Source organism: Protopterus annectens, chromosome 10.part0 (assembly GCF_019279795.1).
Source record: "Protopterus annectens isolate FY-2018-M chromosome 10.part0, PAN1.0, whole genome shotgun sequence".
Taxonomy (NCBI): Eukaryota; Metazoa; Chordata; order Ceratodontiformes; family Protopteridae; genus Protopterus; species Protopterus annectens.
Window position 1 is genome coordinate 876,623,826 of NC_056744.1, and position 26,940 is coordinate 876,650,765.

General features: G+C 39.4%; 1 protein-coding gene across 2 annotated transcripts in view; it reads right to left on the reverse strand.

The window, feature by feature from the left end:
• EVI5 (ecotropic viral integration site 5) overlaps positions 1-26,940 on the reverse strand; it is a gene marked incomplete in the record, with an annotated part of 2,059,651 nt that overhangs the window by 1,055,884 nt on the left and 976,827 nt on the right. For both annotated transcript variants that reach the window (XM_044085676.1, XM_044085675.1), the window contains 1 exon segment: positions 3,310-3,444. In XM_044085676.1, coding sequence (XP_043941611.1) covers positions 3,310-3,444 — 135 coding nt within the window.

Consider the following 26,940-nt stretch of genomic DNA (forward strand, 5'->3'; position numbering starts at 1 on the left):
CAGCTCCCAGACTCCTTGAATGGCACAGAAGTAGTCTGAGTTGACTGAGTCTATGGCACTGGAACAGGCCTCAGCTCCGAAGGTTCCACCATCATCAGGTCCACCTCCCCCGGCTCCGAAGGCCCGGCCTGATGGAGTAGACACAGCAGGTAGCATAGTCTTCGGCTTCGAAACTGGTTGGGTCGAAGCCGATAATTTGGCCAGTGCCGGATTCTTGAGAAGCGTCTGCACCACTCGGTCCACATCCACATTGGAGAGAGTTCTCAAAGAACGAGTAGAAGGTATCGAGGAAGCCACTGATTGCAAAATGGGCAACCTCAAGGTTTTGGAGACCGGTTCTGAAACACAAGCTCGGTTCTTGGCTCCAAAGACTGCGGAACCAGTGACCGCACCTTTTCAGTAAGGCTTGGAGCAGACTACTTTGGTTCTGACAAAGTTTTAGATGATTTTGAGCCCTTCGATGACTTAGAAGCCCGATCAGCCTTGTCCAACGATTTCTGGAAATCTGGTTTCAGTAAGCCCCTGACTACCAGTTTCCTCGTACGCTCCAGTAACACCTTGCTGCTAAAGGCGTGACTGATGGAGCAATTCTCCTGAAGATGGACTGCCCCCAAACAGTACACACAAGTGACATGCAGATCAGTTATGGACATTTTCTGCCCACACTTAGGGCATTTCTTAAATCCAGATTTTTGTTTTTTCCTTTTGATCAGCCATATCAAAAAAAACAGTACAAGTCCAGTGAACAACCCAAGTCTATATATATATATATATATATGTGTGTATGTATGCAAATCTGGTTCCCAGCCGGAAAACCAGTCAAGAAAAAACAGACTAATCTAATAACACACAGACACATACAGCAAAAAACACTAAAGTTGTGACTCTACAAATCTAACTTATTTAAACTGTCTGATAAAAGTATTTTGAATTTTCTAACTTATCTAAACTAACGAGAAAGGGAACAACAAAAAACGCGGCCAATAAGGCCTAAGAGCAGCCACTCTATAAAGATGAAGAAATTTGTCCAAACAGTAAAGACAAAGCCTAAACAACAAACTAAGTCTAACTTTCCAAAAACACACTAATTATATATGGAAATATATGGAAAACTGTCCAAAAAGTTTGAATAAAGAAGAAATACTGGCCCGAGCCCTTTCTCGACCTCCGATCTGTTGTAGCGGCAAACTAGATCTGAGGTGAGACAGAGATCATCATGGGATAGGGACTTGGCCTCGAGCTACTCTAAGACCTTCAGCTTGTGAAAGTGGCTGACTCAGAGCCGATGGATTGGCTCCGAACCCATGTGTAAGAATGAACAGCGAGATTCAACAACTTCACATCAACAGATTTTCCACTAGCATGCATTTTCTGATGGGTAAGATGTGTGAAACCCAACATTTGTCATTTAGTGACTTATCCTTGGTGATGGGACAGAAAACCACAATTTTTACCGGATTTAAAAAAATATATATGGAGAACTGAGAGGGATGTTTGCAAGGCTACTGGGGGGTCCTCAGTCTTCCTACTGGTCCAGGAAGTGGGTTGGGCTGAGCCCATCAGGGGCTAAAGATGGTTTCGCAGACCCAGTGAATGAGGAAAGGAGCTGGTGGCAGCTGATGGTCAGTTGTGGGGAAGAAAAAAAAGACTGTAGCATTGTGACACTTGGTAAAAAAAAAAAAAGTTACGATTACAAAGCAAAAGGTCACATCTTTAAAAAAGACACCATCATAAAAGAAATGGAGACAATGGTATATAAGTTAAAGTATATCCAGAGTTGTTCTGCCAAAGTTAAAAGAAAAAAAAACAGACTTGATAGCTCATATACTGGTAAACTGGCATTTTTAGTCATTCCAGAGAGATCATTGCCCCTTTTTAAGCATTGTCAAATAAATCTATTTGTAAAAACAATGATGTGCCATGAGTCAGTTAGACAAACATGAAAGCATTTGAAAAGTATGATTCTTAAATGGAAATATCAACAGGGATGGAAAACTAAATATCTTCAGGACCTGTCATTATATGGTTTCTTACAGGTTACATAAAGTAGACCTTTGCTTAACCTATAAAGCAAAGCCTGATGTGCTGCTTGAAAAGTCTACACCTGTGAAAGCTCACACTAGATCATGCAACATAACGCTAAAATAAAAACAACAATATGAAAAATAGAATGAAAAAATGAAATGCGTTCTAAGACCATGGAATAAGCTTACCCTTACACTAAGAATGCAGATTAAGGTCATCCAAAATAATACTGATATTCATGGGATGCAGAAATTACAATAAGGTGTTATCAGCAATAAAGTTTCTTTAAGACCAGGAGCTTGACAATCAAACCTATCAATCTCTGTAATGTGGACTTCATCTGAATCTCATCATAATGTAATAATGAAGTCTTCTCCTCATCAGCTAAATAACATTATAAAATGTTTCCAATTAATTTTGTGAAAAAACTAAACCATCAGTTTTACTAGTCCTTAGGTCAATAATTTCTTTCAAAAATAATTTCAGTTCTCTTTCTAAGAGGTGATTATCTTCCTACTACTAGCCAAAGCCTTGACATAAATTAGACATGAAACAAGGATTCCAAAAGAATTCTGATAGCACAGGGCTAAACATTAATTTATATCAGAATAAAGCGTTAATATGGTGGTTGGCAAACAGGTACCTAAGGATCTATATTAAAAAGCCTGTACTACTATGTAATTATCTAACAAAAAATGTGATACCTCATCAGCTAAATATGGCCATACTGCTCTGCTAGATAGTTAACATCTGTACAGTGCAGTGTTATACTAAGTGATCAGAAACACAGTTCCATGCGACTGATGAGATTCAGCATGTCTTCTGATTTTCCTTAGCTGGTGTATGCAGCTGACTGTCCTTAATGTCACAATAAAGTACGAATTAATTTCTTTATGTCACAGGATACTACCCCAACTGGGATCCCAGTGAAGTGAAAACCCAAGAATGCTAATACTTTCAGGTGTTCTACTGAAAAGAGTGTCACAGAAGATGGTTGTGAAGTATAAAAGTGAATGCCTATTGCCAGCTTGACCAGGACAACAATGAACATAAAATGCTCTTAAAGGATTAGAACACTAGCATTTTCCAAATGATAATGTTACTTCGAGTGCTATGTAACTCGTACTTGGTGGCTAACATGCTGCTGCTGTGAAACTGGATAACAGCCCATTGGTGCTGCAAGTGTTTAATAAATGAAAGAAAGAAAACACGGACTTAAAATGAGCACATTTTAGGTGCTGCATTACATTACTGTTGATTAATGAGCAAACGTGTTTTTATTACCTTTTCCATCTCTAAAATCTTGTCCTGCATTTCTTTCAGAGCACACTGTGATTCAGCGTCTTTCAGTCTGGCCTGCACCAATTCTTTTTCCAGCTGTAGTACAAATTCCTCAGTGTACCGTGAACTGTTTTTATGCTATAAAAATACAACATGATGACCATTACATTGAAAAATAACAGTATTTTGGATTTGAGTATAATTTCATGTTACATGTAATAAAGGAATTTGAACTGTCCACATCTCAATTCATAAAAGAATAAATTAACTGCAGCCTGTCGTCACTGCAAGACACCTGTCAAAAGATATGAACCTTAAAATATGATCTAACAGCAAAACAAAAAAAGTTCTCTCAAAACTGATGCAGGAAAGTAAAACTGTAACATTATGTCATATTCTACATGTAATGGTGTCCCCTTAATGGGGGAAAATCTACAAAAGTGCAAGAAGAAAAGAGTAACTGGAAACATAGTTGCAAAACCAAGAAAGTGAGCTAAAAATCTCTTTGGTGATTAAACTAGATAAACTAATCAAAACAATGCACCCACAGGCATATAAATTCACCCATGGAGTGGCACCCAGATCCCTCATGGACAGGGGTAGCTGGTGTTGATCATAAATTCGTACTGCAAACTATCCAAAAGGAACAAATGGGGATACTTGGGATTAACATGGCTAGGCTTGTAAAGGCTCTAGGGTTGCTAGCCTAGTAACCTTCTATGACCCTATGAAACATCCTGAGTGAACCTGACAGCTAAGAATAACAGCAGAAGCAATATGAACAAAAGGTTTAAAAGTTATATCACTTACAAAGCTGAACGTTGATGATACACTTGCCCTATGACCCTTCTCAATGGAAGTTTAACTAAAAGACATCAAAGTACAGCTGTGCGAGATATTCATCTCATGCACAAGTCATAACAAATGGGCTTACTCACCTGGGAAGCACAGTGCCTCCTACCACAATTTCTCCCGCAATTCCCTCCCCTGCATCACTTGACCAAAGGCATGTGCATTAAAACATAACTGATGGAGGAATACAGTGAGACTGTTTTCGTTTTCCATTAATAAATGCCATGTTGACACTAACCATCTTTATTCCAATGAAAAACATATTGTGTAGAACTAACACTGACACACAAAGTCATTCTAAAGGTGTCACAAAGTAAGAAGAGTATATGAAAACAGTGACCTTTAGAGGTGAAAAATAACCACATTTTCATCAGTAGTTTTCACAAAAGCTTCCAGTGCTTTGCAAGTTATGTAGACTACAAGTGTAGTTAATGATTACCTGACTCCTGGACGGAGATCTAACTTGAGAATAAAGATGGGTGCCCACCACTTGTACTTTCTCCCTTGTAGATTTCACTGTTCTGGGGAGTTCCTTACACAACAGTACAAATTCTGAGAATCATTAAGACAGCAAAGCATAAAAAAGGCATCTTAAAAATCGAAGAGTGGTGGATAAGAATATGCCTGCATTGATCCAGGGTGGGAGACAGGAATGCTAGAAAGTAGATGCAATGATTTAGGGAAATTATCATTTTACATGAAGATAAAAAAGTTAGTTTATACAAATCCCCAATATGAAAAAGAAATGACAGCAACACTGCTGTCATAATTCTTGGAACAGAAAAAAAGGTGCTAGTTAACTTTGGAAATGCGACAATACCAGTTTTCAAGGCTAGACCTCATTACTACGAAGTATGACCATGGCAGGTCAGTGGCACCTAATTGCTACAGTATGCCTACATTAACAATAATCATCTTTATATAAAAGTGCAGTACTCAGATTGTAGGGCATATATAAAGTATGTACAATTATAAGCAAAACTGCACAAGAAATGCAGCAGACAAGCAGAAACATAACAATGGTTGAGCTAATCATGGAAGAAAAACAAAATATGCTTGTGGGAAGAGATACAAAGATCAAGACCACATTAAATACATTTCTCTACCATAAGAGAGAGGTTTAAGGAACAGTAGCAGTCAGGATCACAATGACAGAACATTTTGCTGTAGAAGCACGAGAGAATGTTCAGAGAAAAACCTGACCAGGTTTCCATGAATACAGCCACAGTGCAGAGGACACTCCTGTTTAACTACTAATAAGCAAGCAGTTCCTGGAGATATTTAAAACTATAAATGTTTGCCAGCACTTACATTTCATAGATACAAGTATACTTAGGCCCAGTATCAGCATTCCTTGACAGGACCACTAACAAACTTGAAAAAAATAACTGCAAAACATACTGAAAAACAACCACAGGTGGCAAGACAAATCAAAGGAACAAAATATAATCCAGAGAGACAAGTTTTAATTCATAAAAACAAGTAATGTAAGCGCTTTCATCTTGCTTCTGTGAGCAAGACTTCATCAAACAGAACTAATGCAAAATGCAGCTATTTAAAGTGTCACATGCTGAACATCAATTAGCTTCTAAAAGCAAAGGTTACAGATATTTAAAAAACATTTCAATAGAAATAGAAATGCTAAATGAATAAGCATGAATAAATAAGCAAACATGAATAAAACTGACCAAGAATGAACATACACGCTGAGGATGACCTGATTTTAAAACTATTATAAAAACTTTGTTTAAAAACTCTGCTAAATATTTACTTGAAGTGTAAAATGAGCAACTCATTTAAAAGAAGCAATTAATTCAAAAGAAATACACACACTAGTAAAATCAACTATTACCCAGCCTGTCAGTTAACTAATTCTTCTTCTTCTTTTTTCAGCTTTTCCCTGTTAGGGGTCGCCACAGCAGATCACCTGTCCGCTCATGATTGGCAGTGGAGTTTTACGGTGTTGAGTTGCCAGCCTGGCACCCAACCTTCCACAAAAGGCATGCACTCACACCTAGGGCCAATTTAGAGTGTTCAATCCACCTACAGCATGTCTTTGGGATGTGGGAAGAAATCGGAGCACCCGGAGGAAACCCACACGACCACAGGGAGGACATGCAGACTCCGCACAGAAGACACCCCAGCCGAGGATCGAACCAGATAACCTCTTGCTGTGAGGAAGCAAAGCTAACCGTCTAACTAATATAATACAAAAAATACAAAGAGCATAAAAAAGTAATTTTAGTAAGGTCCAGTGATGTAAACAAACAATAAATGTACAGAAGAAATGATCAATTACCTCTGCAGACTCTTCAGTTTTAAAACACAAGAAAAGGAACATAAATCATTTAGTCCTGGAGCATTGTAGGCATTCAATTTTATTTGCCATAATAATTCACACAGTTCTAGCCTAAGGGTGAGGGCCCCCCCCCCCCGGGATCTTGTTCAATTTGATCAATCACCCTAAACTTGAAACTGTGCTGTGGGTGTTTGTGCACATGCTTAGCCAGTGCATTCTCCAATTTTAACTTCCTGATGCTGTAAATATGTTCATAGACCCTGTACTTGAATCTACGATCAGTTTTACTGATGTAGAAACAAGGGCAGAGGCAGGGTAAGATCCCAGTTGCGAGAGCTCCAGGCATGTATAAATGCAAGAGCTGCTCCCAGTGTGGATTTATGGAGGTGGGTAATGCCTTCTCCATTAGTGGGAGAAAATATTACATAAATAAAAGATTTAATTGTGCCACCAAGGGAGTGGTCTATTTAGCAACCTGCAATCTCTGCCCTTGAAGTTGTACAATTTGGCAAACATATGAAGAGATTTTGTTTTGACATTTGTCTGCCTTATTTCACTAGCTTACAGGAAACAAATCTGGCCACATTTTCTAAACTCCAAAGTTCTGGCTAAATAATACCTGATAATACCTATGTCCAGTCATAAAATGCAACAACCTCTCACCTTTATTCTGAGATTCTAGAAAGAAAAATGATACAAGCACCCTGGGTAGACAGTAAGCTAAGGGACCGTGTCTGGCTATGAAAGAAGGATAAGTACATTAAAAAATCCAGTGCCTTAATGGAAAACAGTGTAAAGCTCAAATGCCACTGGGGTCTTGTACCTCATAGATCCTATAGGCAGTTGTCAAAAAAACAAAAGAACCAAAAAGATCTTTTTCAAAACAGAAACTTGAATGTATAATTGTAGGACAGCTCAAAAGATGGCAGTTATCCTTTCTATGACAAAGTTTAAGTTTCAAGATAGAGAGGGTGGTTTCCCAACAGACTAAGTGAAGTTCTTCCTTATAGCTACAGTCAACTGCAGGAAAGGTAAAAACAGAATTTTCATCAGCAAACAGGCTGAAATAGTTAATAGGTTCACCCTTCTACAAGTATATGTCAGTCATATGTTAACTACAGAGGCTAAATAACCAAGAACATAATGTACTACAGCACTTTCTGGGAAGACTTGTGAAGACTATGCAAAGTATTTTTTTTCTTAGCAGTGGGTTTATATGCTTCCTGTAAAATGGCCAGTTTCTCTAGTGGGAAATGATCCCAATGGGGTAACCAGGGACCTAGCCTGCAGGTAGTCAATAACAGGCTATTAAGGATTGCTGTACCAGGGTGATTCAACAGAGTACAAGGCACAGGGAAAATTAAAGGCTCCCCTTTCAGTAAAAAGGATGGAGAACCTGGATTGTCTCAGCTGAAAAGGGGCTATCAGGCTGTTTGCTTTTTCTTTTCCCACTCTGCAACTAAGACTTGAGGAAGGAAAAGAAGGCATATACTAATGGCTTGTGCTTGCGGGGGGGGGGGGGGGGGTAGTGTTGATGGATAATGTGCAATATGCTGCTAAAATGTATGACATCCTGTTGGATGATTCTTATGCCCGGGTTTCAAAAAATGAGGTTAACATACGGTAAAATCTATGCACTTTTGTACGATAAGCTTATGCAATGGCAAACTGATGAAAAAGAATATTGTTTTCTTTGTGTACAAGATCCACTGGTGCCTACAATCTTCGGTGTTCTGGAGATCCACAAGAACATCCAGGGTCCTTCTATGCGCCCTGCAGTGGATACTAGATAATCGATTACTGCACCACTTGCTAAATTTTTGACTTCCACTTAAAAGGAACATTACAAAGTGTCATACTTGGTTAAAGTTTCTTGGGGTTTTCTAGAAAGATGCACTTCTCTAGCATTAGAGCAGGATGTTGTTTTCATCACTACTGATATTAATAACCTGAATACATTGACACTACATGAAATAGGGTTGTCTTGGTTTGCGGAGTTTCTGGACAATTATTAAGACTTTGAACAAGACAGGAAAAATATTTTTGTGGACTTGCTTGAAACTGTTTTACATAATTATATATTTTTTGAAAATCAATATTTTTACAAATTAAAGGGGTAGCCATGGGGCCTGCCTGAGGGGGCTTGCATGCTAATGCAGTTAAGGTCACATGGGAAAAGATTTTTTTTTTGTTTAACAGTGTATTCTGTAACCTGTGGGTAACTTCATGTAGGTTACCAAGATTACCTTCTTGTGTTATGTCTTGATTCAGAAAAACACAAAATTCCCATATTTTTTAGACTACATCAATGGGTCCACTGACTTTCTTCAGTTAACACACCAGGTGGGTAAAGACCAGATATCATACCTGGGTGTATGGTTGGAAAATGAACCGACTAGTTTAAGTTTGGTGTCAACTATCTATGGAAAGCCCACTTATTCAAATGCATTTCTGCATTTTTCAAGTGTACATCCCTGTAAACAAAAGAAATCAATGGTTAACTAGGCAAGATGATGTTTTATGGGAATGTCATAATTTAAAAACAATGTTTATGAGAAGAAGTTATCCTGAAGCACTTACCTAGGAGTTAAGTTGTTGAAGTAATAGAAAAAAGAAATAATGTGTATGTTCCCATTTTACATGACTATAAGTTTATGCCCACTAATGGTGGCATAATAACTAATAATGGCTCCCACAGGAGACGAGCTTAAAACATTGGTTCTAGCCACTTCTGAAGTTTAGTTCAATTATAAAAGTTATTTTTTTCACCACTTTCTCCACAGATTACAGACTTATAGCAGGCATTTTGAAAAAGAACTAGATTATAATTAGAGAGAATCCTGAATGGGTAAAGAAGCTGGGTGACTACCCCATAACCACATATAGGCGAGCGCAGTCTATTAAGAATGTTTTTGAACCAAAACAAAAACCTGTGTGTACTAATGTTGTGACAGGACTGGCCAAATGCAATATGTGCAGTGTTTCTAAGTGTGTTAAAACTGACAATGTTATCAGTGTCAACGGGAAAAGTTTTACTATCTACAGCTCACCTACCTGTAATAGTAAGGGCGTAGTTTATATTGCCCTATGTGAAGGCTGTTCTGCTTACTAGATAGGGAAAACAGAATGCAAGTTGTAAGAAAGAATAAAAGAACATCTTTATGCCATTTCTAAGTTAAATTTAGTGAACGCCCTAGCTAGGCATGTAGATGCTTTTCCTGGTTATCACTTTAAATTTTCAGTACTGGAGAAACTGATTCCTAATGTTAGGGGTGGTCCTTTTGGATTACACCTGGAAATTAAAGAATTGTTTTGGCAAGTACATTTTAATGCTACTACCTTTCCAGAACTTAATGAAACATTATATATTACTAGTTTTCTCAAATTAAAAACATTTCAAAGGTAATTTTACTTTTAAGTTTTAACCAAGTGACATTTTCATTGTTGATGAAATATAACTATTTTTAAAAGTTTTTTTATAAGTAAATATTTAAATGTATTTTTGACATGGTTTAGTATATCTTTACGATGACATCATTATGAGGTGGGGCATGACTTTTGTACACGTTTCTGCATTTTTGTGGGCAAGGTTTTATCTGAAGTCTGGCATTGGTTTTAAGATGAAAAGCATTTAATAATATTTTAATTTTTTGTACGTTTTACGAAAACGATGCTTTTGCTTTTTTCTTTAGTTTTTTGATTGCGAAAATACCTTGCATAAAGCTTCTTTACCTGGTAACTTTTGGGAAGGAATGAAAAGAGACCCACCTCTGGTATCCTCCAACATCAAAGGATAGAGTGGAAAACCTAAGGCCCTAGTGTCCATTAGTGAGGACTGATGGAGGATATGCTTAGGGAGGCTGTTAAAGCATTTCCTCTAAACAGATATAAGTTGCCTAAGTTTCTAGGTCTTTCTAACCTGCAAAGTTGGCTGAAATGTGTGCCTTCCTGCTGGTCTACTTCATGATTGTTTTGCCACCAATAACTATTCTGAGATAGTCCAGCACCTACCCACTGGCAAGGACTGAAGGAAAAGGCCAATATCAACACCCCCTTGACATCTTTATACCTGGTTTGTCAATGTGGGTCAAATTCCTTTGGACTTGGAAGGAATCTGTGTATGCTCCCTAAGCATGGTCTGAAATAACCATTAGGTAAGGATGTTCTATGGTGGGATGAAAAGCATCCTTTGATTAAACAGGACATGGTTTATCCAGCAACTGAATCCTCTCTGAATGACTAGAATTACAGAGAACACCTTGTCAATATAGTGTTGTTGTTGTATCCTAAAGTTTCCACAGTTACCAATGGATTTTTTTATGTGGTCAACCACAAGTTTGAAGGCAGATGTCCTCCAGAGATTTCAGTATATCTCTGGCCATCATGTTGTTTGCTGCTACAATAAGGATGAAATTATTGAGGATGGGGGCCTTCTCTACTGGAAAAGTGGACCTTACTGCCAGGAAAGTCTTTCAAATGGATGAAGAGAAGGCTTGACTTCTGGCAGCTGACTTGCAATGCACAGGATATGACTAGGTTTAAAGCGTTTCTAACCTCCTCCAGGAAAGGAACCTAAAATCATCCAGGTAAGGGACAGAATGTATACATCCTGGAACCTTATATGTCTAATTACTGTATTTTTACATTTAATGAATAACCTGGGAAATCTAAAATCCTCTACAAGGCAAAGTGGTGAAGTGGAAGTGCTGGGACCCTTTTGGGAACTTGAGAAACATCTTGTGGCTTTTGACAATGGGAATATGGTGATATGTTCATGTCCACAGTGATCACAGCTTTTGGTGATAAAATGAATTAAGGGAGAGCATCCTGAATGTCTTTACTACCAGAAATGTGTTTATATTCGAAAGGTCCAAGATTGCATTCTAAGAGAAGTTTTTTTTTTTTTTAATCCACTTGTAGAACCCAAGCTCAATGACTCTCCTACCAGAATCCAATAGGCCCATTTGTTTCATGGAAGAGGGATTCAGACATCCATCAGCTAGTACACTCTGCATTACAATCCATTCATTCCTACCCAGGAAATCTCAATCAGCTGATTCACTTGACTGAAGGTTGACAATGAAAGTGGGCCAGCTTGCTGGTCCTGCAAGATGGCTTACTCTCTCCCTGGTGGAGCTCCCCCCTCCCCTATGCCAAACTATGCTAAAAGCTATATGCTGCCCTTCTGAGGGGAAGCATTCCTCTGCACTCTGAACTGTTCTGGCCTTACTGCATAACTGCATTTGGCACAGCAGGCTCAATGGGCCAGAATATGTACTAGTCTGACTAGATGCCACCTATGTGGCTAGCCAGAACAGTCTTCCCTTCCCATGGATGGATGAGCCAATAACAGTTGCTCACTGACATCTTTACTCTCACTATTTGTGCTCTGGTTGCCTGCGATGTAGTCAAAGCATTATCCCATGCTATACTCATGCCACTGACCTCGTGAAAGGGCCATCTTTTCTTGAGTCAAGAAAAAGCCAGAGTAAAACCCTGTTCATCTCCTGCTCTTCCTCTTTCTATGATGGCAGATGTGAGCAGGGGATAGGCACTATTATGGACTCATAAAAGGTGGCAAGAACTTTTAAGCGTACCTTCTTAAATGTGTATTAGGCTAGGTGTCTTTATTGTCACTATGCTTACTTGCCCAGAATTGTTCTTATGGACGTTTTGGGTATAGTACAGTTTTCTACCCTTTTCAGAGAAATGTGGTATTTACCACATTTTGCATATAAAAATGTGATGGTAAGTTTTTTTTTTTTTTTTTGACTGGTCATGTGGTGTGTCAATACTGTTTCTACTAAAAAGTTTGACTGTTTTATGGTCACCGTTCAATGAGGCTTTATTAGCAAGTTGGTCACTGCAGACTCTTTCAATTATTTTAAATTGTATTTTGTATAGGAACAATGGGTTAAGGTTTTAGACTAGGTAAGGGGTCCAAAATGGGTTTGGGACATATTAGTCTGGGTAACCAAGTGTTTTAGCTTTGTGGCAAGTTTTTGTCATTCCACACTTCACTGTCAACTTTTTCTTTTTTTGCACTCTTAACCCCCACTGCCTTTCAATTAGCAGCACATTCATGACCAATTAGCCCTTTTGTTCCCCATCTCCAGGGCAACAGTCCATCAGGATTGGACACTATTCACAAAGCATCAGTAGGTGGGTTTGAGGGGGGTTTATGTAACCACCAAACAAGTCCTCCTGCACGAAAGGCATTTGCACGGCTCCACAAAGCAAGGTACATCCAAAAAGACAATGAGCCAGCAAACTGTGACCTGAAAAGGATTTATTAATTAAAGCATCATAAAAAACAAGTAACCAGACCGGTTTTGGCTGGTAAGAAACACAGCCTTCATCAGTGTAAACATAAAAAATCAAATGCTACTGTTTATATACCTGCATCAACACCTTCATTGGTTCATTTAAAATTATTCATTAAGACCAGGTGGAAATAATCCACCTAGCTTTACAATCCATTTTTTCTCTTTAGAGTCTAGAATGGAATGCCAACCTGTTTTGTTTAATTTATTACCCTTTACCACGTCAATAATCATAAATGTAAATTTAGCTGATTTGTGTAACATACAATGTTTATATAATGTATTGTTGGATTTTTTTGTTCTTGATATTACTTACATGCTCAGAAATTCTCAGCCTAAGAGGCTGAGATGTTTGGCCAATACAGAAAGATCCACAAGTGCATGTGGCTAAATATACCAGCCAATCACTGCTGCAATTGGCATAAAATTTTATGTCATACACCATGCCACAGTTTTTGCTAGTAAACTGTTTGGACTTTGATATTTTATCACAGTTTATACAGTGACCACATGGGAAACATCCAATCAAAGGTTCATCTGTAATGGTAGTTTGTGTCATTTGAGACCAGCTTTTATCATGAGAATGTTTGTAATGATTGAAACAGGATGCCAAATTTTTGCCTTTACGAAATGAAAACAGACACCTATCCAGCAACATATTCGATAGCTCCTGATCACACTGTAATATGTTCCAAAGTCTGTATATGCTGTTAATAAGTACATCTGAATTCCTTGCATATGTGGTGACAAATCTAATGGGTTGTGGGTTATGTTCATCCTGTGATTTATAGGTCAACAGATCCTCCCCGTTCAATGTGTTTGCCCAGTTGCTGGCCCGCAGAACATGTCCCATATGATATCCCTGGACTTGAATCTCCTAGTCAAATCCTGTTTGTGATCTTGAAAAGTTGGTTCCTGCGAACAAATGCGCCTCATTCATATGTATTGTGATTTGGGGATATTCCTAGCTATATGAGGAGGATGAAAGCTAGATGCATGGAGGACAGTGTTAAAATGAGGATACTTCATAAAGACCTGCGTACTTAAAGTGTGATCAGGTAATCTATTGATGGTTAACTGTAAAATGCAGGCCCCATTTGTTGTCATTCAAATAGGATATAAATTCCAAGTAATCCACATCTGTCCTCCATACCATCCAGCAATCATCCAAATCTCCAAATGTCAATTTCATCCAGGAAAATATTGCGGCTACTATCATAAATGATTTGTTCCTCAATAAATGCCAAGAATAGGTCAGCATATATGGCGGCAAAGGATGCCCCCATAGCTGTACCCTTGGCTTGACAATAGCAAGTGTCCTGGTAAAAAAAAGACATTGTTGGTTAAGACATGTTCTGCAAGACCTACAAGAAAGTGTTAAATTCAGGCTGATATAAACCAGCCACCTGCAACCAATAACCAATTGCTTCCAGACCAACCTGATGAGGGATGTTAGTATATAAAGCACTAACATCAAGTGTGCACATAAGCCATCCTGATTCCAACTGGGTTTCAGAAATCATTTTTAGGAATTCTGTTGTGTCTTGTAGACGAGAACGTACCCTAGGTAGCAAAGGCTTCAGATACTTAGTAAGAAAAATAGACAAAGGTTCCATTATGTATCCTTTTCCTGAAACAATTGGTCTTCCGGGTGGATGAACAGGATCGTTGTGTATTTTAGGTAGAAAATAGATGTACTGATTGGCCGAATCATGAATCATACGTTGCTGCATCACCCTGTCGGTGATAATACCTTCATCCCTAGCAGTTACCAAAAACTGATCTATTTGCTTCTTGAATCTGAAAGTGGGGTTGACGGGCATTACTGAATAGCATCTATCTAGAAGGTGTCTTTTGGCCTCATTATCATATTCAGACCAACTCATTACCACTACTGCCCCACCCTTATCAGCAGATATGATGACAATATCCTTATTGTTCAATAACTCTGTTAAGTGCATCCTTTTCAGCCCGAGACAAATTATTGGGTTTGAATGAAATATCAAAGCTTCGATAGTGCATATCTTTGAGAACACTGCTCTGAAACTGGTGCACTATGGGATGCATAGGGGGGAAGATATCGAGATTTGTGATATGTAAACGTATCATTATCAGTGTTACCATCCGTATCACCAAATTGCAACTTAAGATTGAGTATTCTACAAAAAGACATTGCATCCTGTGCCAAAAAATCCTCAGAGACCACAAAACCAGGAATAAAAGTTAGTCCTTTATTCAGAATGGACATGTGAGTTGTTGACAAACTGAAATCGGATAAGTTCAAAACATTTACATTTTCATTTATTTCTGTATTGCTAGTCTCAAGAGACTTTGAATATTGTTGATTTTTCCTGTGTTTCCTCCCCCCACGTTTGTATCTTGGCCTAAAGGGACAAATCCCTGTGTCCTTTTGGGGGTCTGTGAATCTGATGCCAGGTGCATATCACTATCCTTACAAGAAGATAGATCATCGTTAGATGATCCATTATCAACTGGCCGTTTTTTCAGAATAGATCTCGGCCTTTTAGGAGTTCTGGATTGGTTTTGTATAAATTTAACTTGCTTATTGGTATTACTAAATGGGTTACTGCCCTGATAGTCTAACTGATCACGTTGGAATTTTTGTTTTTTCTAGATTTGAGTTGCTCTTCAAGGTTACTTAAATCAGTAGCCACCTTATTCAAGTGTCTGGTGAAGAAGGATTCTCCTTCAAATTTCTGCACCTCACTACACAGTTTTGTGACCTCACTGATCTCACGATCAACCACTCTGTCATGGTACTTGACCAAAGCCTCAACAAAAGACATGGTAGCTTGCTGCTGGATGGCTCCCCACTGACTACTGAGTTCCTCATCCACCTCACTTACATGCGGCTGTATTCTGATCCTAAGCCCTCTGGGTGTGATACCTTTGGCCATATAGGCCTTGAAGAGCTTGGAGTTCCATGCATTAGACCTCAATGACCTCATATGCTTGTGCAATTGATCAAAAGCCAAACCACAACTGGCCTCGGGACCCAGGGATACACTAATGTTGCCATTATCAGTAGTTGTACCAAAACCAAATACCCCAAGATCCTCTCTGTCAGCTGACAAACCAGATATCAAACTAATTATATCCATACTGTAAACTTCCAATGAATACAATGCAAGGTTTATAACCCTTTAACAATAACAGATCAAGATCAAGCAGTAATCCACTTCTTAATAATGTTGTTCTTCAAAAAACATATATATAAATAGATATTGGCAATAATCGCACCTTACCACAAACCAAGTAATGCTACGTCAATATCAACAGACTGTATTCAGTCACTCTTAACCCCCACTACCTTTCAATTAGCAGCACATTCATGACCAATTAGCCCTTTTGTTCCCCATCTGCAGGGCAACAGTCCATCAGGATTGGCCACTATTCACAAAGCATCAGTAGGTGGGTTTAAGGGGGGGTTTATTTATGCCTTAACAATTCCCTGTGGGCACTCAGCTCATGGAGTAGATGGGGAAATAAGTGAGTGAGTGACAACAATCTTCATCCCTCATGTACACATGCTGCATTCCATCAAACAAGGGAAATGGTTTCTCCAAATACCAATGGAAAAATCGCACTTTCCCAAAGTGCTCCCTATGTACATGAACTTGAACTCTATCACCCAGGAAAAGCAAGCCCCTTCAGTCCTCTCCCTCTCTGCCTGGCTTCTCCAGTACTGGGGCTGCTATTTGAACCCCAAATACTCGGGTCATATTCGGGGTTCCAACCCTTTGTAATACAGAGCAAAGGTTAGCATTTGAGGTGCTCTTGATGTCTTGGATTCATAGCAAGAATTGCCTGCTGTATGTCTTATCTGTCTATATATATGTGTAGGCCAATCATTGAGTACAATGCCCGATTTGGCATGTACCTCAATAAAAACCTGCAACAACTGAAAAGGCCACAAAAGTACCTCACAAAGAGGGTCCTAGGCCTTAAACATTTGTCTTACATGGACAGACTCAAAAAAACTCTAACTATTCTCTGCCTCATATCACCTACTTAGAGGCGATCTCTGCTTGACTTGCAAAGCCATGTCTGAGCAAGCTCTGTTGGAAATGCTACATCTAAAGAAATCTCATTCCCTCTTCAGCACATGCTCCAGAGACCTCAACCTCATTACCACAATCAACAGAACATGCTGGAGGGACAGGTTCATAACCCAGAGAGTGCCCATGCTATGGAATAAACTTCCCATACATGTCGAGCAGAACACCTCACTGGCCCTCTTCAAGAGAAATCTTGATGAGTGGATGGGAAACAGAAAATTCACCCCAGGGATCACTCCAGTGGCTCTACTTGACAGAGGCACTGGGAACTAAGGTCAGCTGGCATGATGCCAGGGTAATTCTATGGGCTAGGTTTATAAAGGCTCCAGGGCCATTAGCCTAGTATATACCTATGAACTCTCACTCTCTCTATATATATATATATATATATATATGTATATATACATACACACACATACACACACAGTGGATATAAAAAGTGTACACATCCCTGTTAAATGAGACCACAATAAATCATTTCAAAACTTTTCCCACCTTTAATGTGACCTATAACCTGTACAATTCAGTTGAAAAACAAACAATTCTGTTAGAGGAAAAAATATAAAAAATAAAAAACGTATAATAAGCTGGTTGCATAAGAGTGCACACCCTTAAAATAATACTTTGTTGAAGCATCTTCTGATTTAATTACAACATTCAGTCTTCTTGGGTACACACCTGCCATCAATTAAAGAGACTAACTCCAAATAAAGTTCAGCTGTCCTAGAAGGATTTTCCTGATATTTACTCAGTTGCCTGCTATAACAAAAGCCACGGTTCACAGAGCGCTTACAAAGCATCAAAGGGATCTCATTGTTGAAAGGTATCAGTCAGGAGAAGGGTAAAAAAAAAATTCCACAGCTTTGGATATACCATGGAACACAGTGAAGACAGACATCAAAAAGTGAAGAAAATATGGGACAACAGTGACGTTGCAAAGAACTGGACGCCCCTCCGAAATTGATGAAAAGACAAGATGAAAACTGGTCAGGGAGGCTGCCAAGAGACCTACAGCAACACTAAAGGAGCTGCTGGAATTTCTGGCAAGTACTGGTTGCATACTACATGTGACAACAATCTCCCGTATTCCCCACATCTGGACTATGGGGTAGGGTTGTAAGACGGATGCCTTTTCTTACAAAGAAAAACATCCAGGCCTGGCTAAAGTTTGCAAAAAAATACCTCAAGTCTCCCAAAAACATGTGGGAAAATGTGTTATGGTCTGATGAGAGCAAGGTTGAACTTTTTGGCCACAATTCCGAAAGGTACGTTTGGCGCAAAAACAACACTTCGCATCACCAAAAGAACATCATCCACATGGGGAAGCATGGTGGTTGTATCATGCTTTGGGGTTGCTTTTCTTCAACTGGAACTGGGGCTTTAATCAAGATGGAGGGGAATTATGAACAGTTCCAAATACCAGTCACTTTTGGCCCAAAACCTTCAGGCGTCTGCTAGAAAGATGGAGGAATTTCACCTTTCAGCACAACAATGACCCCAAACATACATCCAAATCAACAAAAAAATGGCTTCACCAGAAGAAAATTAAAGTTTTGGAATGGCCCAGTCACAGCCCGGACCTAAATCCAATAGAAATTCTGTGGGGTGACCTAAAGAGGGCTGTGCACAAGAGATGCCTTCGCAATCTGACACATTTGGAGTGCTTTTGCAAGGAAGAGTGGGCAAATATTGCCAAGTCAAGATGTGCCTTGCTGATAGACTTCTACCCAAGAAGACTGCTGGCGTGTTTTGGATCATTGTCCTGCTGCAGAACCCAAATGCGCTTCAGCTTGAGGTCACGAACTGATAGCCAGACATTCTCCTTCACGATTTTTTGGCAGAGAGCAGAATTCATGGTTCCATCAATCACAGCAAGTTGTCCAGGTCCAGAAGCAGCAAAGCAGCCCCAGACCATCACACTACCACCACCATGTTTGACTGTTGGCATGATGTTCTTTTTCTGAAATGCTGTGTTACTTTTACACCAGATGTAATGGGAAGCACACCTCCCAAAAAGTTCAACTTTTGTTTCGTCGGTTCACAGAATATTTTCCCAAAAGTCTTGGGGATCATCAAAATGTTTTTTGGCAAAAGTGAGACGAGAATATATGCCCTTTTTGGTCAGCATTGGTTTTCACCTTGGAACTCTGTCATGCATGCCATTTTTGCCCAGTCTCTTTCTTATGGTTGAGTCATGAACACTGACCTTAACTGAGGCAAGTCAGGACAGCAGTTCTTTAGATGTTGCTCTGGGTTCTTTTGTGACCTCTTGGATGAGTCGCTGCTGCACTCTTGGGGAAACTTTTGTAGGCTGGCCACTCCTGGGAAGGTTCACCACTGTCCCCATATTTTCTCCATTTGTGGATAATGGCGCTCACAGTGGTTCACTGGAGTCCCAAAGTTTTAGAAATGGCTTTGTAATGATTTCCAGACTGACAGATGTCAATTACTTTGTTTCTCATCTGTTCCAGAATTTCTTTCAATCGTTGCATGTCGTTTTTCTTTTTGGGATATTTTGGCCTGGTTCACTTTGACAGGTTCTATTTAAGTGATCTCTTGATTCAACAAGTCTAGCAGTAATCAGACCTGGATGTGGCTAGTGAAATTAAACTCAACTTTCCCAAAAATGTGATTAACCACAGTTACTTCATGATTTAACAAGGGGGGCAATTACTTTTTCACATAGGGCCATGTAGGTTTGGACAGTTTTTTTTCCCTTAATAAACAAAATCATCACTTAAAAACTGCATTTTGTGTTTACTTGGGTTATCTTTATTTAATATTTGCCTAATATTTAAATTTGTTTGATGATCTGAAACATTAAGTGTGACAAACATGCAAATAAATAAGAAATCAGGAAGGGGGCAAATACTTTCTCATTGCACTGTATGCACATATATATATATATATATATTTTTTTTAATGAAGTGCAAAAATACATACATATTACTGAAGACTGCAAATGTACATGGAAGGGTTAAACCAGGAAAACTGCTTGCAGGAGGTTCAAAGGCATCTAACTCAGGAAGAGATGTAGTACACCCTGTAATTAAGAATCCTCAGTAGCTGCAGAATGACAGGTTGCTACTGCTCTGTAATAAAAGTACTATAGGTCAGCCTTTTTAAGAGGTGAGGAAGGAGTCTCCACAAAGAGGCAATTGGAGACTACCTGAGTCTAGAATGCAGAATAGGCACAAACTGCATGAGGGTCTGAGCGTGTTTCACACCAGAAGACATATTTCTCTGAGAGCAAGTTCAGAGCAATTTCAATTGCAAAGAAATTCTTGAAGCTATAACCATGAGTAGCTTAGACTCTCAAATTTGGTTGGAGATTGTTTTAGCAGTGTATTAATGTTTCATTGCATCACTATAATCTGAATATGATGACAGTTTGTGTATTCGGATACCCATGTTGGCACACACAGACTCTGGCTTTTGGTCAGGCTGATGTGCATTTTACCAATTTTTCTCTGTGTCTGGTTATTACTTTTTTTGTAGAAAACTATTTTTTTATTTTGTTTAAATACATTTTTTTTCTTTTTGACGTCTTATTTAAGTTTATGCAGTGGTGCACAATCACTGATTGTGGACGCTTTCACCTTCTTAAACTTTGTACGTTTTCATCATGCCTTTGCAGTTTCACCTGTGCATTTTTTAAATTTTTTTCTTTGTACTGTATGTGTATGTTTATTCCATTTCCACATTTACGACATATATGATTTTCAGTTAATTTATCAAAGTGCAATTAGTCAAAATTCTGTTCTTCCATGTAAAATATATTTAAGAAATGAAATATTTAAGTAAGGCACTATGACCAAACTAGACATCTATTTCCCCCATGTCCCCTGCTAATTTAAATATACCAACTCTGAGATTGTGTACCATGAAAGAAAAGGGAAAATTCTCCAAACTCTACTACTCAGCAATTTCAAAGACTGGTCTTCCATTAACTCTCTTTAAACTGCATTTTATTTGATCACTTTAATTCAAATGAAATCCATTCCTAAAGTATGATTTTAGACAAAATGTTATTAATGCTGGTTGCACTGTGTGCGTCGTGTGTGTGTGTGTGTATGTGTGTGTGTGTGTGTGTGTGTATATCTATATATATATATATATATATATATATATATATATATATATATATATATATATATTAGATATAGACATATACACACATGCGCGAGTTCGAAGAAGATTGTGGACTTGGAATTTCTGTTTTCCCCTCTGCTGTGCAATATTCACAGTTGGTAAATATCACTGGGGGGGGGGGGGGGTTGCCCTTCAGTGTAAAAAATAGTATTTGTTTTCTACTTTTTTCTTTGCTGATCTGACTGTTCACCACCTCTTTAAGAAATGTATACATATATATATATATATATATATATATATATATATATATATATACATACACACACACACACACATATATATATATATATATATATATATATATATATATATATATATATATATAAAATGTACACCCGCACTTGTGTGTGAGACAGAACAGAGTATAGTAAGATTAGTCATCTGTTCTTCTAACCGAAAAGAAATTCAAATTCTTATCACACTGAATTGCTTTTGTCAGAACACTAAGCAACAGTCTGTTCAATGTTAAAGTTAAAGACTGGACAATAGTAGAGAAAGGGAATGTTTCCCTTTCCCACTGTTGTACGATCTCGGAGTTGGTATATTTAACTAGCATGGAGTGCAGGAAATTTATTTTTCATTTTTGACAATATTTTTACGTTTATTTTGAATGTAAATTTTTTTTTTACTAAATATTGTCATCATATATCTATAGAAACAGAAAAAAAATCAATCACAAAAGGTGAGGAGAAAATACTGACTGGCAAGAATTCTGCAGCTGTTCAGCAAAAAGCAGTGCAAGCTCCAGCTTTGGTACAAGACACAACTTCCAGTAATCTAGAGGAAAAATATGTCAAATGTATACAGAGCTGATTAAAATAAACAAAACACTGGAGGAGTATATCAACTCAAATAAAAGGTTGGAAAAAATGGAAGAAGCTTTATACAAATATTCAGATGACGTGACAAAACTGCAAAAATCAGATGTCGAAATGAAGAAAAGGCTGGCAGAGCATTAGACTGCTCAAGAAAAAATCTTTCAAAGAATAACAGAATTACAGGACAGAGCATGTAGGGAAAACCTGAGATTTTCTGCTATACCAGACAAGCTGGAAGCAACAGACTATTACTTTTATGAAAGCACAAATAAGCAACTGCATTTGAGATTTCTGCTGGTTTTCCCTTAGACATAGCTGTAGCACATTAGTGTATGTAGTCCTCATCCTTAGGACTTTCCCAGTCAAAGAAATACTGCCAGAGAGGGAATGCCCTGGCAGAATTATCCATTCACTGAGCTCCTCCTTGATCAATCCTGAAAATCCCCCCCTTTGTGATAACAGTCTTCACCCTAGCATTATGGTAAGTTGGACTACCCTTGTTTCTCCTACCAACCTTATTGACTTGGGTCTCTTGAGGCAGTGTAGCAATTGCCTCATGTACACAGACAACCCTCTACTAACAACTCACTCTAGAACAGAGTGCGAGAGATGCATCTACACCAAGAATCTTGAATCCATGTTCTTTTGCACTCAAAACAGTGACACCGAAGAGGTTGTCAACCCACCCACCACTCATACAAACAGTACACATAAAACACAAAAATCAACATATGCAGAGGTTCTCTCAAAAACCTTAAAACACCAGAGACCTCCAAAACTCAAGACTGCTACAACTAACACAGTTCCCACAGCACCCAAGATATATAGCAACACCAGTGTCTCACCCACTAAGCCCTTAAGGCGTAACACTCAAAAAAAACAAATTTGCTTGTCATTGCAGACTCAATAGTGAGACACACGGATGTCCCACTCACCAGGCTGGACAAGGAGAAAGTCACAGTCAGCTGCCTGTCTGCTGCAAGGATTCGCCAGATCACACATGCACTCAGGTCTCTCAGCAACAAGTATCATTATGACTGTCATAGTTCATGTTGGAGTGAACGACCTGAGACATACCTCACTGGACTATATGAAGAGACACACAATTGAGCTCTCTAAGGATGTGTCCAAGGCAGGCATGTCCCTAGCCTTGAGCAGCATACTACCCTCACCTAGAATGATGACACAGTATGAAAAAAATATTATTGATTTCAATAACTGGCTTAGCTTTTGCTGTCATTCAAAGGGGATCCACTTCCTGTCAGCCTGGGAAGCCATGGTCGACAAACCTCACTGCTTTGCTAGGCATGGTTTACACCTGGCACCTCTAGGCTTTTGGCTGCTGCCAAAAACTCTTGCCCTCCTCCATATTGCCTTTTTTAGGAAAGGACTCAACAACAAACTTACCAATGTGAAACTTGCCAATCATAACAAAATAAGAGTCATGCTGCTAAACGCTACAAGCTTAAACCAAAAACTGCACACCCTGGAAGAATTTCTATCACTACAAGATGCAGACGTCTGGGCAGTCACAGAAATGTGGTTCAAGGCCTCAGAGTACCCCAACCTTGCAAAGCTACAATGCCTTCCACAACTTCACACTGCTAAACAAATATGAGAGACCCAAAGGAGGCAGTGTTTCTATCTATATTAGAGATAAACAGACTTCCCATCAAGTTAGATTGGACAATTCCACGGAGTTGCTCCAAGCTCATGCTACAATCTATAAGACCCCCATTCAAGTCATAGCCAGTTATAGATCCCCCTCCATGGGTCATGACGCACATGAAGCCTACTTGACTAAACTGGATACAATCCAAATATTACCAAACACACTGGTTCTGGGGGATTTCAATTATCCCATCATCAACTGGGAACCTATGCTAGCCCTAACTTGTTAGCGCAAAAGTTCCTTGCCTTTGTTAACTCAAATGCCCTAGAGCAAATTATTCATACCCCAAGAAGAACAAACATGTTAAATCTAGTCCTCATTAACCTGTTGGAATCCCATTAGTTAAATCTGACCACAAATCAGTCACGTTCCAGCTGGCACTAACATCAGAACTCACAAAGGGCATAACCAGACTAAAAAACTTCACCAAGGCAAACTATACCCTCCTAAATGAAGGTATAAATGTATTCCAAGCCCCACCCACAGTTGGAAGTGGTAACTACATTGAAGCCCTGTACAATCACTTGCATAAGTGTACAGACTAGGCTGTACCACAAAGAATCAAAGCCAGAACAGTGGGTAAAAACAAGCCACCATGGTGAACATTCTGCATCAACAAACTTTACAATAAACACAAACATTTGCTGTCCAAGAAAACAAACACAAAGCCCCAACACAGAAAACCACCTTCCTCAGCTTCAACAGGCAAATCAGGCAACTTGTGAAATCCTCTAAGAGATTCTGTAAGAAAAACTTAGCAAGCACAGCCAAGGATAACCATAAGGCCTTTTACAACTATGTACATAACCTAAAGGGTAAAAACCCAAGCATGGGCAGAACTAGTGTCCAACAGTGTCTCACACACTGACTCCACAGAGCTAGCAAACATGCTAGCAGATAGGTTTAGTGAAAATTGCATTCCCTTATCCCCTCCAAACTGATCACAAATCTTCCTCCAAATGTTCCCCCCCAATCTGCATATCTGAAGAGCAGGTCATCAAAGCCTTGCCCAAGACATAAAACACAGACTTTATGGGACCAGATGGCATCCATGCTTTCTTCTAAACTGGTTAAAACATGAACTAGCATCACCATTAAGTATCCTTTTCAATCATAGCCTAACCACAGGCTTTGTTCCCAAGGAACAGAGAACAGCCACAGTTATTCCCCTCCACAAAGGTTGCCTAGCAACAGACCCGGGGAATTACAGACCCATAAGCCTGACCAGCCTCATCTGTAAGGCCATGAAACCTATTATGGACCTCATAAATAAAGACATAGGTGACCTCCAAACCCAGGATCCTACCCAATTCGGATTCATCAAGACCAGATCCTGCCTGTCAAATATGGTGGATTTCTTCTAAAATGTGACAAGGGCCATTAATGAGACAAATCTGTGCACACAGCATACCTCAACTTAGCAAAGGCTTTCGACAAAATCCCATATTCGGGCATTAACGATAAACTTAGCAAACAATGTAAACCCCTTTGTTGTAAGATGGGTTGCCATCTGGCTCACAAAACAGACACACACTATCAGAGTGGGTGACTCCAAATCAAGCACTAGACCTGTTGCAGCGGGGTGCCACAGGGTCAGTGCTGGCCCCCTACTGTTTGGTATATAATTCTGAGTTCAGGTCAAAACGAAGGGGGTTGTGGATAACCAAGTTTCTGGACGATTGCAAACTGGATGCAGTTATTGAGTCCCCAAATTATGTCAGTATACTCCAGGAGGGTCTTACGCAGACCAATGACTGGTGTCTTCTTCACGGTTTCAAACTAATGCAAAGAACTGCATCATCATTCCCTTTGGCACAAACAATGTCCCTTCACACTATCAAATCAACAATAACCTAACTACCCATAAAGTGGTCTCGGATCTGGGTTCCAAGCTTGTTTGTGGGGAATCCTCGTGCAAAATTTGTCCAAATGATAGTTCTGGGGGGAGGCAAACAAGTCTACATATTGGCTCCCCCATTTGCTTGTCAACATGTTGAAAATCCTTGGTTCCAGTTTCCACTTGTGTGGGTCCATGAGGTTTCTGCTTAGTCCATCTGCCAGTGTACTTAGTTTTCCTGGCAGGAACTGAGCTTATAGATTCACTTGGTAGTCCAAGGCTGTGTTCCACAATGCCATGGCTAGTCTGCAGAGGGGGTAAGAATGCGTACCCCCCTGCTTGTTTATGTACCACATAACAGTGGTGTTCGTCTTTACCATAAGTTGTCCTGGAAGAATGTGATCCTTGAAGGATGTCAGAGCATTCTGTACAGCTAAAATTTCTATTTGATTGATATGCAGGTGCATTTGACTTGGGTTCCATTTGCCCTGAATGCACTTCCCTACCAGATGAGCCCCCCATGCATAGTCTGATGCATCTGTTAGGGTTTGGGTGGCAGGGGGCAGTGTGAATGGTAATCCCTTGTTTTGGTGGCAGGCCTCTGCCCACCAAAGGAACTCCAGGCATAGGCAAGGTATGATAGGAATCACTGCTTCTAGATCCTGAGAATGTTGACACCATAGGCTTTTTAGATACCACTGTAGTTTTCTCATATGCAGTCTTGCATATGGAATTAGAAGAATACAGGAGGCCATGAACCCCAAGGTTTGCAGTATTTGCCTTGCAGATAGCAGGGTTTTTGTGGCCACTAGTTTTAAGTAGGTTGTCAAATGAATCTGTTTCTCTGGCGTGAGGAAAGCCATCTGGGAAGTTGTATTCAAGCTTGCTCCCAGGAATATAATTTGTTGACAGGGTACCAAGTGTGATTTCTTTTCGTTTATGGTGTACTCCAGACAAGTCAGCAACCTTTGTACAAAGGCCAGATGATTCAAAAGTATGTCCTGGTGTTCTGCCGGAATTAGATAATCGTCTAGTTATGGGTATATTTGAATATTTCTTTGTCTACTAAATGCTAGGCACTTTGTGAATACCTTGGGAGCAGTAGATAAGGCAAAGGGCAGTGCAGAGAAGTGATAATGCGTGTAGCCTGCTTTGAAGCATAGGTATCTTCTGCAAGATTCCCTGATAGGGATATGCAGGTATGCTTCTTTTAAATCTAATGTTGCCAACCAAGCATCTTTGCCTAGCATAGGAAGCAACTGGTGAAGAGTCAGCATCTTGAATTTTGGAATCACCAAAAAGTTGTTTAGAGTAGAAAGGTTCAGGATAGGACAACATGAATTGTCTTTTCTGGGTACCCAGAAAAGTCTCAAATACAAACCTAGTCCCTTTCCTCTTCAGGTACCAACTGAATAGCCCCCATATTTAAAAGAGAAAGTACTTGCTTTTGGGCCTCTGCCCACTGATTTGGGGGTAGATCTGGCCACCCGCTTGGTATTGGTAACGTGTGGAAGTGAAATCTGTATCCTTGGGACACTATATTTAAGACCTATTTGTCCTGGGTTAACAGTTTCCAGTTTTTGGCCTGCAGACCAATCTTTC